The sequence below is a fragment of the Varroa jacobsoni genome, unplaced genomic scaffold (genome assembly GCF_002532875.2).
Source record: "Varroa jacobsoni isolate VJ856 unplaced genomic scaffold, vjacob_1.0 scaffold_543, whole genome shotgun sequence".
Classification (NCBI taxonomy): Eukaryota; Metazoa; Arthropoda; class Arachnida; order Mesostigmata; family Varroidae; genus Varroa; species Varroa jacobsoni.
In genome coordinates this window covers 89,053-104,315 of record NW_019213445.1, presented here as the reverse complement: position 1 = coordinate 104,315, position 15,263 = coordinate 89,053, and the positions used below count along the sequence as shown (strand labels likewise).

At 43.3% G+C, this 15,263-nt stretch overlaps 1 protein-coding gene and 1 long non-coding RNA gene across 6 annotated transcripts; one reads left to right on the top strand and one right to left on the bottom strand.

Annotated features, from left to right (window-relative positions):
* The first annotated feature begins 2,932 nt into the window (after window positions 1-2,932).
* Window positions 2,933-13,656, top strand: LOC111261286 (uncharacterized). Of its 5 annotated transcripts, XM_022834639.2 has the most exons (4): window positions 9,197-9,320; window positions 9,405-9,788; window positions 9,894-10,130; window positions 11,303-13,656. In XM_022834639.2, exons 3-4 carry the CDS (start codon window positions 9,930-9,932, stop codon window positions 11,699-11,701), a joined length of 600 nt encoding a protein of 199 aa, XP_022690374.1. In that variant the 5' UTR covers window positions 9,197-9,320; window positions 9,405-9,788; window positions 9,894-9,929; the 3' UTR covers window positions 11,702-13,656. The 5 variants fall into 5 exon arrangements, with proteins under 5 accessions (XP_022690378.1, XP_022690376.1, XP_022690375.1 ...); XM_022834643.2 differs by lacking the exons at window positions 9,197-9,320; window positions 9,405-9,788 and adding an exon at window positions 2,933-3,073; XM_022834641.2 differs by lacking the exons at window positions 9,197-9,320; window positions 9,405-9,788 and adding an exon at window positions 3,070-3,201.
* On the bottom strand, window positions 13,364-15,213 carry LOC111261287 (uncharacterized). Its single transcript, XR_002680906.2, has 2 exons — window positions 14,713-15,213; window positions 13,364-14,550 (listed from the first exon to the last, which is right to left on the bottom strand). It is a non-coding gene; the product is annotated as an uncharacterized LOC111261287 (long non-coding RNA).
* Window positions 15,214-15,263: the final 50 nt, after the last annotated feature.

Sequence of the window (15,263 nt, the reverse complement as noted above, 5' to 3'; positions counted from 1 at the left end):
CTATCGCGGCAGCTGAATTATCAACGTTCGCGGCTTTGTGTTTGGTTTGCTGTCGCCATACTTGTAGCTGGCGTGATGGACCGGCAAGCACTCATCTGCATTCACTAAATCGACTGAGAATATGGCCGAGTTACATGGTATGCTCTGAAATATGGGGCAAGCCGGCCGGTTCGATTCCGACAGTAGCAATACGCAATCAGTATCCTATAGAAGCTTAAACTATATTGAAAACACGAGCCAGAGTAACACCGCAGACTTTAACCACTTCCGCCGTCATAACACCATTCCGTTTGCCCCAACTGCCAGTATTGTGTACTAATCTGGGCACAGATATTCGTAACGTCTTCATCTTTTCCACACCGCTTATAGAGATTTATACATGTATATAACCACCCATCGATCTGGTGATATTGAACATACCCGACACCTTTGAGCAAGAACAACCTCTTTTGACATTAGCTATGAAACATCATCAGTCCAACAAATAGAAAGATATTAACAGTATCGGTTAGAGTTTATATTGGGTTTACGTTGGACTCTTGGGTCGGTCAGTTGGTCAAGCGGTATGCGGCCGTATGTATTGTTTTCCTGTCGTCGGCAGCTATGATCTGAACCTGATCGGGTTACCTAGCCATCTACCTGCTAAACAGGTCGGTGGACGGCATCAGACAGCGGACGGACTTTAGGCAAGATCTACGAAATTAAGGCCATTCGGACGTTGCTGCCCCTAGAGACAGCCCAACGGACTGCAGTCGACCATAAACTTTCTGTGCGTTGCAGCGATCCAAGTGTATGCCTCCTACAATTTGTAGCTCTCTTTCTATCATTGGTTCTAGTTGAATGCCTTGGTATAGGGATGCCCATAGCCTCGCGTCAGTGTCTATCAGTGATGAAATGGTGAAGCCATCAGGTTCGCGGCGGGTGATCAGAGAAGCAAACGGCAAACGTTTCAGTCACTGGATTCCCAAGCGAAACGGACTGTCTACTGTAGCTTTGCAATGAAGATCGGATGCTTGCTACCATGTTTACATAATCATTCCCAGATCTCAAAGAGATCGGATTCTATTTATCAGGGTAATATAACCATTGTATTCCGCTCGGCCAGATGCTCAATCGGTCTCATATCGTGGCTTCCAGTGATGATGGCACGTGTTCAGATGGATCTTTATTAACGCCATCCCGTCCTTATCCTGTTATAGCTGGACGTCCAACAGGAAGATTGCAAAACGAAGAAGACTGAGTAATCGGCAAGAACATCAAGAGAGGGAAAGCGTGAAGCAACAGTATCCAATAAGAAATCACTTGTGGCTGCTGTTGTTGTTAACGGCCTTACTGGTTCTCTGCATTTCGCTAGTAGAAAATCAGTTTTGATAATATCCAGTGGGCCACTGATGTGACGCGCGAGAGAAGAAATAACCTCTATTATATAAGACAAATATCGATTTATCCGATATATCTGTTAGTGTTTGTTGTTATTGACAGTAACGGCTTGGTATTTCTGGTCTTCCGTGTTTTTTTTTATCTGGCCAGAAATATGGGAGGGATAAAAGCAACTGATTGATGAACTGGAAGGTAACAACTTTCGCAAGACTATGTTTCATGAAGTAGGCACTGAACGTTCATGAACCTCTTATCTTTTTAGAGCTTTTTATAACATCTTATCTATCTAAAATCGGACCACGATTTGTATATTTGTCTAAGCAGCACTAGCAGTAAAGGTGATAATAAAAAGGAAAAACTAAGGTAGACACGTGTCTGTGGGTGTGAAATATAACCCCTTTTTTTACTCAGATGATGCTTGGGGGGCTAATGGAAAATTTCGGCTAGATGGGTACCTTAAGTGTATAAAAATGATCTGAGGAGATAGAGGCTATGTTCTTAAGCCGTTTGTGCTACCGCATAATAAGGTGAGGTGTTTCTTTAATTTTTGTCTTAAATTCGGTGAATTAGACTTCGTTTTATTTTTTTTTTTTATATATTGTGCAGCTATATGTCAGTTATACAAACGGCCGTAGTTTTGAATAACGCATGCCAAGCAATACGTACATCGATTTCGCATATGAGTCCAAGAAGTGGTCCTGACTAACCATTATATGGAGTACATAGAAGGCAATACATGTATACATAGAACTGCGGGAGATATTGAGTTTATTTCATAAACAATATGCTTACCTGCGTTCATGCAATTTGCGATTATCATTGCCGCTAGAAATAAGCAACAACTCAGGTGAAGTCTGCTCCCTGGCGCTCGTGTGGCGTATCGACTCCGTTTACTTTCTGCGACACAGCCGCACCTCTGTCATCATGTGACCGCATATGCGATGACTCTCCGGAACTTCCAGCGAAAAGCGTGACTCATCAACGTAGACCCACGAGGCATGAAGCAACTGAGCAGGCTTCTGGTACAGGCTGCCCCCGATTTTATTGCGCTAGCCCGCAGCAGTACGGCCAGAGAGATAGTTGCCGACTGGTAAGATGACGTCATGGGTTCGCGATGTTGCCCCGCTTGGTCTTTCGACGTTGAAAGCCTGCCTCATCGAGCCACTGCAGCTGTGGGCCGTTAAAGGATCGAGCATACCGCCTTCTCTTTGCCACAGGGTACCATGCTATCCAGCAGAGATCGTTGGGGTGATGATGATGACGCCGGTAATGATACTTTCTAGTGCCGCTGCAAGGTGGTCGACTAGCGATAACCGCCACGCTGCCTCGGCCACGCTCGCCGAGAGCCGCTTGCTCATTCTGCCGCGGCTACCGCCGTGCGTTCGTTGGCAAAGCCGCTGAACGAGAAATGCTGAAAAGTGCACACTCTGCCGGCCAACCCTGGTAGATCGTTCGGATGTGGCCCAGTCGCGCACACTCATGGGTACGGCGTACGATTGATAACAAAAAGAAAACTAAAAGAAAATTCGTCTGGTCAGGCAAGCTTCAAGTAAAAGCAGAGGCACGAGCAGTGATGGAGTAAACGCTAATCTTTCTTTAAGCCTGAATCCGCCTGTGTTCCGTACGAAGTCCGGTAGGCGAATACAAGCCACTGTGTACTGTTGAAGGAGGTGCGCTGCTTATTGTGGTATAGGTGTGTATTAATTATTCGATGCTAGTCTATTTCATGACTTCGTCACTGAGGGCCATCAGGTGCGCGATGGGTTAACTTACCCCGCGTGTGCCGAGAAAGAAGCTAGCGCTAACAATCTGCTCATGAAGGTAAACGAAGTTTGCACAAATACCATTTCGCTACGTAGTAAATATGTGGAAAGGAAACACAATGTTTGCTTACACATATGTGTATTAAGAACCTCATAGAAACGATGTAGTTGGAGTGTTCCGATTTCAAGTGGGTCACACGGCGTGCGGGCGTGTTTAGTTGAGCAGTGGAAGTGGTCCCACCGTATGAGTAAGTTTTCTAATGCAATGCTTGAGAACGTGAGATTTGGTCACCGTTCTTAGCTACTACTTTTATTAGTTACGTAATTCAATAGTGGAAATTTAACTGCCGTATACACCATAGTCTTGACCATAACACGAGCCCAATTAACTTTATATTTGCTTTCATTTTTTAATATTTGACATGATTACGCACCGTGATTTGCTATCCGAATCGATCACCCTCTCTCCCCCATTTATATGTAACACTTGCATTGTTGTGTTTATACATCCGAACGCTTCGCACTGTGTTACGATCTGTTGTCACGATACTGGCTAACGATAATGATTACTACTAAGGGCATCGTCTCGCTTCCTGCTAACATAGTAAATGTATATCGCTCCGCCTGTCGTGACAATGTAACGATTGTACTAATTTTTGTGGAAAGAGAAGAAGCAAGAAGAGATGAACAGAGCCTACATCTTGTCTGCTCCAGCCAAGGTACGATGACACGTGCTTGAACACTCATAACCTGGGCTTTAATATGTGGGCGGACGGTCAGTGTTGTGAGCCTGGTTCTTTCTCTTCTCGAGTGGAGGTTGTCTTTTTAGCCACTGTTTGGTACGTTCGATTGTGTTGCCTCGATTGTTAAACGTGACAAAGACCCAGATAGCAAAATCGAAAGCCATAGTGAGCTTACATAGCGTGTATACATAGACAACGCGTAGCGGCCGGGACTTCCGGCCCGAGTTGGCACCAAGAGACCGTAAGTGGTCGACATCGTCTGTCGCTACCCTGTACGACCGAGTTCAGCGTTGCAGCGTTTTGCGATTACTAGCTCATTTGCTTAGCGCTGTAGAAGAAGCAATCGTCGCTTTCGCATCTCAGTCTTGGTCCTCAGTCTTGCCTCCCCTCTTCTGCTCTGCATCTTCGACATCTTGGAAATTGACCAGTGATCTTTTCTGGTGCTTCAAAGCACTCTTCATGCCTCGTCGCGGCATAACCTAACATAATTAGCAGGCTTACGGAGACACTTTGGTATAAACATATAATCGCTTCTCTACACAGAGGTCGCAGAATGACGATGGTTTACAATGATGCCCCATAATTCATCTTGTTATCCTCGGAGTCGGATACCAGCCAATGCTAACTTGTTCGTCGATATGGCGCTGCTGTCTGTCGTCAATAGCGACACACGTCACTTAACGGCAAACCGGCAGACGTACGCACACATTTAGATGGGCATCAACCGATATGGCCATTAGTTTGTCGCACTGCTGTTGCAGGCGATGCATCGCCGATGTTAACGTGCTCGTTGATCTTGCACGGTCGGTCAGCTTGTCAACGACAGACGAGAACATATATCGAAACGGGGTTGGTGGTAATGGAGGTAACTCGACTTCTGTCCGTTGCCTTTTGTTAGCTTGTGCTAGCCAGCTAGTCAAATTAGCGAAAAAAAAAAAAAAAAACAAAAAGGAAAAACAACACAAGTGATCAATGATTAAATAAGTGCCAGAACGGAGAGAAAACATAACGATCCTTTCTCGTTGGTTCCGGTGCGTCTTGTGGCCGGCGAGTTATCGTTTATATGCTAGAAGTACAATAAGGAAGAACTTGAGCAACGTATTCATCGTTAGCTTTAGATCGTTGAATTATAGTGGATGGCAGCTAGTGCTAAGACAACCTTAGACCTATGGAAGAATTGAGTAGGCTTGTGGTGATGGCATTCTACATAATGCTGCGATGGTAAATAGGCCATTAAGCGTCGTGACTAACAAATCGACAAAGGCGAACTCAAGACGGATTGACCAATTTCTACCGAAGTGATTACGTTCAGGATGATCAAACGTCGAACCGCATGGAGCGATCCGCTTCTTTATTGTTGTTCTAACTGCATTATAGCGGAGAAGGATTACCGAAAAAATAAAAAGGAACAAACTTTCAATGTTTCTAATAGCTGTTGATCTGCTCGATTGTTGGCTGTCCTTCGTAGATTCCCGATGTGAGCAGAACGATCATGAAGCTGATGCTCTCGATGGGCAAAGTCCTATTATTATTTTAATAGATTGCAGATGGTCAGCGATGTCAGTCGACCGATGAACTATCTGGTCAAGAGTTGCGTTCGACCAGGTCGTAAGCTAAACGGACCACGAGACAGCTTAAGTGACAATGTACTATCGGTCGTCAAGGCTCAATTACTCTGGAAGGTGTAACTGTGAACGGTAAAGAGAAGGTGGCGCGGTTACACGTCAGAGTCCATTGGGTTCGAACCCGGAACAGCGGCGGCGATTGGCTAATATACTGCTGAAGGGTACACTGCGATCGTCTATCGTCTGCTATATGCTATTATGATTGAAACAAGTGGAACCATGAAGCAACAATAATTGCGTCAATTCTTGATGTTACGTAGCGATCTCGTTAACTTGCTGTATGATATGTGGCCGATTTATATTTAAAAGGTGGAAAAAGATAATGTCCCAGCAATTAGACTCTATGCGATATTAATGATATTTGGTTATTTAGTTCTTGGCTTGAAGCGCTCCGAAAAATCTCGATCGCTGAGCTATGTCTACTATCTTATTTAGGCTATTACCACGAATGAATTTCAGTGCTTTTTTTTTTAACACAACACAGTTAGAAGAAATTAAACTGATGCTTCTGTGCGACAGTTTGTCTCTGTGTGGTCTCGGCTAAATCAACACAGGATGCTGCATGACGAATGTTACGTTACATGTCTACAATAATACCGTATATCAAAACAATAGTCATTTGTATTGTGGTTGTCCTTTTTGCCTTACTGTTGCCATTCTGTGGCCAAAAGACATTCCTTTACGGTGACGTAGACCGTTTCACTCTATAATAGAATGATCACAGAATGTCGTACAAGACAGTATGCTTTCAGCGAAATGTTCACGCAATAGCCGGCCAGCTAGTCAACCAAGTTGTCTGCCTTCCGCCAATGGCAACTGAGCATCTTTTGTGCCTTCAACAATATATATTCACTTTATCCCAGTTCCCGTTCGGACAGTCGGACCCGGGCCAGAACGCTTGTTCTAATGTACCAAAAAAGCTATCGAATCTGTGCGGCTCTCGCATCGAGTGCGGCTCTGTTATCGAATACTCGCAAAAGTCACGATGACAACAACAGCAATAGCAACAAAAACATCAAACCACTCCGACGCTGGGTTGGGCAGACATTTCTCTCATAGTCTTCTTCACGTGTCTCTCTCTCTGTTTTGGTCAAAGTAACGTGAGTGAGTGCCCCATGGCTCGTTCTGTCTCGGATAGTGAACGTGATCAGCCCTGTTGCTATGGCTGATATTGACCACGGTAAATACATATCTGGTCTACCTAAGAAAAACGCAGCCATGCAGGGTTACAATGGAATAGAAGAACGGGCGCATATGTTAGCTATTTCTTTAGAGAAGAAACTCTAATCGACACCGTTTGTCTAATGCGCTTTTGCTGACTATTGTTGCATCAGTTATGTCCTATGATGACTGCCTGGAGTGCTACGTCCGGTACGGCCGTGAAACACTGCTTTAGGCGGCTGTCCGTCAGGCCACATTCAGATCGAAATTATAATCCAACAAGCAGTTAATTATATAATGTACACGACATGTCTATGCCAATTGGAAGAGCTCCAATTTGAGTGGGGTTACTGCCACCTAGCTATCTCAGGAAACCGCGCACTGCTAACAGTCTGTTGTGGTGTTTAACTAACTAGAATGTAGACGGAAAGCCGCGGCACTCTAATCTCTGCGGCTCTGGACGTTAGTTAGTGATCTATTTCAGGTTAGATGGGTCGACGAAACAGGATGGCATATCGTGTACATGCTTGCTACGAATATATAACATTAGTGCATTTCCAAACGTATTTCTACTGCTTGACCCGTCAAATATTGTATCGATGCTATATTGAGCAGGGAGCAGGCTATTTGAGTTGCTACTATGTTCAACAGCGTAGACGTCCTCTCTTTTTTCATTTAAACCGCTAGTAAACACGCGATGAATCAGAACTCGTAACGGTAAGTTGTCATCAGTGACAATAGTGCTGGCTAATGTTACTGTTATCGTCTATGTGCAATTCATAGACTAACGCAAAGGTAAACACACGTTCGCTCCATCCGTCGACCCGTTCGTTCGAGGCAGGTTCGCTTCTTTTCTTATTTGAGCCGTGCAGACATCCAACGCTTAACAGCAGTATAAGATTGCAATCATTACTCTGATGGTTGAGGCGGGAAAGGTGTTAATGTACGTGTTAACAACAAAAAAAAAATAATAGCACACAGTTTATTTTTTTATTTTCTATTTCCATCGCTAAAACGTGCATACAGTCTGAAACTGTTACTGCTGCATCTATTCAGCCCGCGCATTTATTTGCTTGTAAGCACCACGGCCAAGATGCAACTGTTCTTCGATCTAAAAGTGATTCCATCTATGGCGAGACGCCATTCAATCTCAAAATACAAATGCAAACGGATGACTATTTAGTGGTTATGCAAAACGTCTGAATCTCGGCGCAACGGTAGCATGAGCTAGAACAGACTGAGAAAGGTCAATAATACTTTGTTTCTCTGTTTCAGCTGTCCTCGCTTAGTCTATAATATTATATATCGATGCCTGCGCGTCTACATGTCGCTGTGGGTCTAATCGACAAATGCCCCCATAAACTGCCACCGCCGCTGCAGTATTAGCGGGACAAGAAAGCTTTATGTTAGAGAACATTAACGATTCCCTCGACGTTTTAGTCATGTGTCTTTTTTTTCTGTTGTACAACCCTTCTTGTCTGTTCCTTATAAGATATACCGAAATGTACAACGATATTATTCAACTTAGTTAAGCAGTCGTGCTAGTAGTATACATGCATGGGACAATGAATGCCGCTGGTAAAAGCTATGGTTCCAAGTGGCAATAGCAATGTAATCTCAACTAAAAAACCGGGAAAAGATGTGCTTGAACGACCGAATGCTGATTGTTAGCTCCGCTTTCACGTTCACGTGTGAGTAATTCAAATCCTCGTCAGCTTTTTTACTCGCATCAGCTGAATCGAACCCTAGGTCAATGAACGCTTTATGGTGCATTGAGTCATGCATTCTAGAAACCTCCTGGCATAACTGCCCTCGAGATTAGATTGCAGCGTCACTGAAAGTTGTAGAAAAGGGCTTTCAATCTCTTTAGCCTAATTTGTATTTTCCAACTTATCATTTTGTCCAGTCCACGAGAAACAGAGGCAAACGTCACGTCTTATTATTAGTGCTCCGTTAATCTCCGAATGATTTCGAACATAGGTTATTTGAACAAAACAATGTACAAGTGTATAAATACAGGTTCGTGTTAACGTGTCGATTACCGAAACATGCCTTGCCCGCCAAATAGAGCTGCCAAGTAAGCATGTTTCAACATGATCAAGCTGGATTGGACAGGGAACGTTAACAAGCCAACATACAGCACCATCTGCGCCAAATACACGACACTAACAGAGTGCGACGTTAACTCTGCCATGGCGTTTCATTATCATCGAGTCCTATGACTGTGATCGCTATATGTTGCCGCCGCATCATATTATCGCCCTTCAAGTAATGTCATGTCTACGAAACAGACTGTGAACCGGTCACTTTTGACTTCTGTTTTGAAACTCTCTTATTGACCCAAAGAACACAAAGCGGAGAGAAAGCTGCTCGCCTATGATGGGGTGGGGGACACTATGACCTGTGTAGGCTATAGCGTTAGGCGCCTCCAACTCCGGCCTCAGCAGCCGGCCAGGGTTTCGGTATTCGGCTTGTCCTCTTTCCCGCGCTATGGAACATTCAAATTTTGGCGGGGAGGTTCGAACCTCTCCGCCATCTTGAATGTGGCCAAGCTTGGGCGGCATCTCGCTCAATCGCGGGACCGTTGTGTGTTTGTGAAGTTGTCTCGGCAAGTTTGCTCCGCTCGAACGAGCGCAATTTTAACCCATGTAAGTTATGGTACTTTGGAGAAGGCAGATCTTTTTTGCGCAAAATTTTTCCCGAAAATTAACCTGTATTTTACTCTGCTACAGTGGTGCGTGGGGAGCGACACCGCTACTCTGAACTAGCTACAGCGTTCAGGCCGGTGTACTGCCTGGATACCGGCTAACGATGGAATAGGCGCCATTCGACCGTTGGCGTTGATTGCGTGTGTTAGATGAGGCAGCGAACAATTGCATCGGTGTTTCTAGTGTCGTCGTGTATCAACAAAACATTGGTCGGCGGTTCGGTACAATTGAGGGATATTACATACCGCATCGACAGCGATTGCGACAGTCTGCATGGCAATTCAAAGACTTTGGATCACTGTTTTGCTTCGGCCTAAACAACGTAGTTGATTGTAGAAATAGTTGCTTGTGCTGCGGACTTTCCCTGTTCATGTGTATCGCTGTGTGTATGAGTGGATGTGTATCAAGGTGTGTTTACTATAATGTGCTTGTGTATACGCTTTCTAGTATAACGGCAGCGCTCGACATATTTTTTCTCATTTGTTATCTGTAATTTCTTTTCTCGAATTTCAGTTTGTGGTCGAACAAGTTCAATAGCTAAAGCGCACGATGACGCACGAGAACGTAGAGGTGGCGCAGGCCAACAACGCGAAGCCGGAGGTGGCTGAGAGCGCCACGAAAGCTGTCGTCGAGGGAAAGGAGGCCCCTCTTAAGATCGAGGAAATGAACGGCAAGAAGGTTGATTCCAGTGGGGATAAAGCGAGCGAGGGGGTCGAGGCCAATGGCCACATTAGTCCTGGAGAGGCTCCCGTAAGTGTGGCGTGGGAAATCAGGAAAACTATTTTTTGTTATAGTCTTCCTCTCATGCAACGTACTTATCGTTTTTTTTGTTATTACGCGAAACATTCTACTACATTTTTCTTTCTGTGCAAAACATTATTTCTACGTAAGAGGACCCCTTCTTGTTATGCAAAACAACTTTGTTAGTGTAAAGTACTTATAAAAGTCTAAATTCATCAAACTTCTTATTTATACCGCTGCCAGACATCGTTTTTTTTTTAATGTAGCTTTTTAATTATGCTATCAAACTTCTTATTTACTCGCTACCAGACATCATTTTTTTTGTTGTATCTTTTTAATCATGCTATTGTTCTATTGTAGCGACAACTGTTGCTTCCACATGACTGTAACCTGATTTCGTCAACCATGCTTTCATCTCATCGTTGTGAATTACTTGTCGTAGTATGGCTTCAATTGTCGTAAATATTACATAACGATCGTGATCAAAAGGCAGCTAATAGTTCGTAAATAAGATGGCTATTGAATATATGTTTCGAAGAAGTACTGGCTGACATCAGGGTTCGGTCGAATTTCTGGGCCGATTACACAGTACAGACACCGCTAGCACAGAGCAAACATTTTGTCCCTGCCCGCTGCCAAAATCTAATCCTATTGATGTTTATCGCACAAGTAGCTCACAAAACATATCCCATTTCACTATTTTATTTTTTGCTAGCTCGCTAGTAGTTTGGCTTAGCGGCACCAAGTTATTAACTTTTTAAAATAGAATAGCAATTATTAGGCGGAGTTCGTGGTGGTGTCGGCATCATCGACCCATTGTACGGAAACAGCGGGAGTTTGGATGTTAATATGGATATTAGATGTTAAGACCACGACAGATGATAATTTATGCACGTATCATTGAAGTTCCATTCTTTTCGTGCTAATTGATGCGCAGCAACTTTTTTTTTACTTGATATTATAGTATTATTATTATAGAACTTTCTTCCATGGTTGGCTTGTTCGTGAAGACTGCTTCAAGCAAGCTAATTCTATTGCAAGCGGTAGACGTAATACCGTAGGAACTTGCCGCCATTGCATGATTTTATTGATGTTAATGATAGTGGTCACTGTAGTGATTGTGTCGTGCTATGACATAACGTATATGAACAATTGTCATTTGTAACTGTCATATTTTCCAGGCGGAAGCATCTACTTCCGAGAAGAAGGACGGCGAAGAGGTGAAAGAGGGCGACGAAAAGACCGATGAGCAAAAGGAACAGGAAAAGGCTAAAAAGAAAGGAAAGCGTTTTTCTTTCAACAAGCTGAAGAAGATGTTCTCCTTCAAAGAAAAGGAGAAGAAGAAAGATTCTAAGGACGATTCGGCCGTGAAGGAAGAGGGAGAGGAGGGAAAAGACGGCGAAGTTGCTGGTGATGGCCCAGCCGCAGCTGATTCCGAGGTGAAGACAGAAGACAAGAAGGAAGAAGGCGCCCCAGCACCGGTTGACGAGGCGAAAAAAGCTGATGAGTCTGCGCCTGCTGTTGCTGCTGCTGACGAAAAAAAAGAAGAGTCCGCCAAGACGGACGACAAGAAAGAGTAAATTACAGAAACATAATGACGACATACGCATAACAAGGGAGAGCACAGGGCACGCGGCGTCTTAATCCTCCTCCATCATTCATTATTAATAATAATAATAATAAACAGACAGATATGTCACAAGCAAAACATCAACAACAACAACAAAGCATCGCAAACAACACGTGAATTTATATCACAATAAAAAACCATAACATCTACAAGAAGACAGTAATTACTACAATAACATGCCAACGTAATCACAAATGCCGCCAGGCACATCGCAGCAAACACGGCGGCGGGTGCGCGGTTCAAAGCCTGCTCAGCACTTCCCGCCTCTTCGATCGCACAACATGGGAAAGCGGCAGGCGTGTGAATCTCCCCCGTTCTTCGTCTGCTCCGTGAGTATCTGGAGGTGTTTGTTTTGTCTCCCTTACCCCTTCGGCCCCCCTCCCTTATCACACCCTTTCTCAAGCCTAATATTGTGCTGCTCTATCCCCCCTCACCCCCAGTCCGAATCCCCGATCTCCCGCACCTCGCTTGAACGACCGACCGACAAATGGGAGCGGAGAACGCAGGTGCCCCGGTGCCACCTTCCCATTGAGTTACTGTTAACGAAGGTGTTACCTTACCCTAAATAACGAAGCAGACGATGTGTCGGAATGGCAGAGGTGTAGGAATCGACGCCGACGTCGCGGTAGGTGAGGGAGACACGTCCAATAGAGGAAGAGAGAGAGGGATTGTGTAAGATGAAGATGGCCAGAGAACGTAGAATATGATTATACGGAGACGATTAATTTTGTGGCAGAATTCTAGGCGCAAGGAGAAATAGGAGCGAAGGGTGGCGGGTAATAGGAGGAGACGGTCAGATGCTAATTAAGAAGAATATTGAGGATGATGATAATGGAGACTAATAATAATGATGGGAAGAGATAAAAATAAGGTCATGGGATAATGAGAAAGAGGGAGTTCCTCCATTTTTGTTCCATGATAACGATTGAGGAATGCGAAGTGGTCACAGTAAAGATAACGACGGAAGACTATAATAAAAAAGAAGATGCGATGAGGTCGATGGAGGAACGTTGCTTCGACTAACCCAACAGCAACAGCCGCGTACAGATTACAGATAGGTGTAACGCTGACGAACCCTCCTCACTACTTCAAACAGAGCAGAGATATGTGAAAAAGAAAACAGATGATAAGATTATAATAATGATAATAGTAATACTAATAATAATAATAATAATAATAATAATAAAGATAAGAAGAAAAGGACACGATGCGGAAGAAAGGAACGTGGAGAGAATAGGAAAGAGAGAAATAAGAAGTCGACGAAAGACGTTAGCAGACGCAACAAACTACACCCTCGAATGTCTCTTTGTATAATTTCAATTGATTTTACGAAAAAGATTCAACCAACAAACAAAAACCTATTGACCAACAATAAGAGGATGTAAGTTTTTACCATCATACCAGGATCCCTCACCACGCGGAGGACGATCTATTCATAAACAATATCGAGAATAAAGGGAAAAATAAAATGAACATGAAAATAATAACCGAATTGAGTTTGTTTGTCGGATCGACTTCCGACAGACTTTGTCCGCCGATTATGGGGATACACGGTGCGCAAAGCAAACGGCATCGAGGTTGTTCTTGGTGGGACAAAGATATTATTTTTACGATTATTATTATTATTACTATTTATGTGTCCTTCTGTATAATAGCTCCATTACAATGCACGTATATAATAAATTAATAGCGGAAAAAAACGCATCAACAGCAACTATAGTAACATCAACGACAAACCATGAACATCAACAAATACGCGAGCTAAAAGAAACCCATTGCGTCCTCTTCACGACGGCACAATAATAATGTGAATGGAAAAAAACCAACCAACAAAGAACCAGGATTATTCAAAACGAATCAAATAAAGCGTTTTATATACATGCAAAAATGTATACGTAAAAAATATTAATGCGTCATTCATTTTTAAGTAGCGTATTTAGCGGAAATTTGTAGATAGATGGAGTATGTAAGTAGGACTAGTTTCATAAAATGCGCGAATTGGTATTGATGTAGTATTTAGCTAAGAAGCAAATCTATAAATAGTCACAACGATACTGGTAAAGTAACGGTCAATAGTTTTCAAATCCGTTTCACGCTAACCCTGCCAGTAACAACCAGCATAATCAAATGCTGGTACATTTTGCATTGCCGGCGGATCATTGCTGGATTCCATGCAGCTGTGTAGCCAAAAAAATATCTTCCCAGATGCTCTCTCGTGATATCAAATAGTATAAATTACGATTTGTGTTATAGCCTTTAGATTATATGCAGTAAGGGTTCCGTTGATGACGAAATTGGGAACGTACTGCTTTGCTGTTATTATGCTAATCGTTAACAAGCGTAAAGAAAACTGCTGGCGAATTTCTCTAATGTCATAGCTCTTCTTATTAGACGACGTTAGCTTCTCGGGCTCTGTTGTACAATACTATATTATAATAATATGATGCTCTAGTGTTCTGACAAAGCAAGCTACCCGCTGCGGATGACAAGAGTAAGGGTCACACGGAAACGGCCTTCTATATATACTTCTTGCAGAACTATAGTAGCTTTCGAAATAGTTGTATGTTCGGCTGTCCCTCAACATTACCCTTTTGACTTCTTCGTACTGATTGCTAAACTGCTACTGCCAACTTAGTTGTCATTACTAGTCACTTCTCTCGATCACGGTTAGTTGGGTGCGCGGGCGTCGGTAGCCGGCCACAGTGCTCGAATGTTCCACATAAACGATAGGCAGACATTAATGTCGGTATTCTTGAAGCTTCCGCTGATCAACGATTGTCTTAGACTTCCCGTTAATAACTACATAAACAATAGAGCCAAGTTATAGATTACGTGAACCTTGCGTGTGAGCACACTGTGCGTTCTATATAAATATATATAATAGCTTACTGGTGGCCCTCTTCTGAAACAGTTTTTCTTCGAAAGACCAGTACCAGCTTACTAGTATAGGCACACACTTACCCTGAACTAGTTGGTGCGGCGGCTGTGGAGACACTATGTCTGCCCGCTCGTTTTCACCTACTGGGATCTCTTAGTCATCCATTTATGTCACATAACTTATCCGTCCTATCACTAATGTTTTCATGCGTTATTCTTTGTGAGACAGGCGAAAAATAATTAGCTAGGTTCGATTAGATTTTTGTTGTTTTTTTCTGGCCGCAATAGAATGCTGGACGATTTCATCTTTAGGTTTGCCCGTTCTGTTATTTAGCTGTATAATACGTTAAAAGGAATGCTTTTGAATCAATCGAAAATGTATCGCCAACTGGGTATGCCAGTCAACGGATAGTATGGACAAAACAAATAAAATAGCGTACATTCTCTGGTATCGACCACCGCAATGTGCGCATTACTAGCTTTTCTAGTTTCGTACTCTTAACAGAGTCAATATTAATCGAAGCCAGAAGCAGCAAGTTGGAATACGCGTAGTTTCTATGCTAGCAAACCAGAATGTGCGATGGTTATGGTGCTATTATTCGAAAAGCAATGGCTTTTAAACACTCCTGGATGAG

What these genes read in the sequence shown, in the direction of transcription:
- LOC111261286 (XM_022834643.2), top strand. Translation starts at nt 9,930, where the DNA reads ATGACGCACGAGAACGTAGAGGTGGCGCAGGCCAACAACGCGAAGCCG. An exon ending in TTAGTCCTGGAGAGGCTCCC is followed by an intron (nt 10,131 to 11,302) that starts GTAAGTGTGGCG and finishes CATATTTTCCAG; the next exon opens with GCGGAAGCATCTACTTCCGA.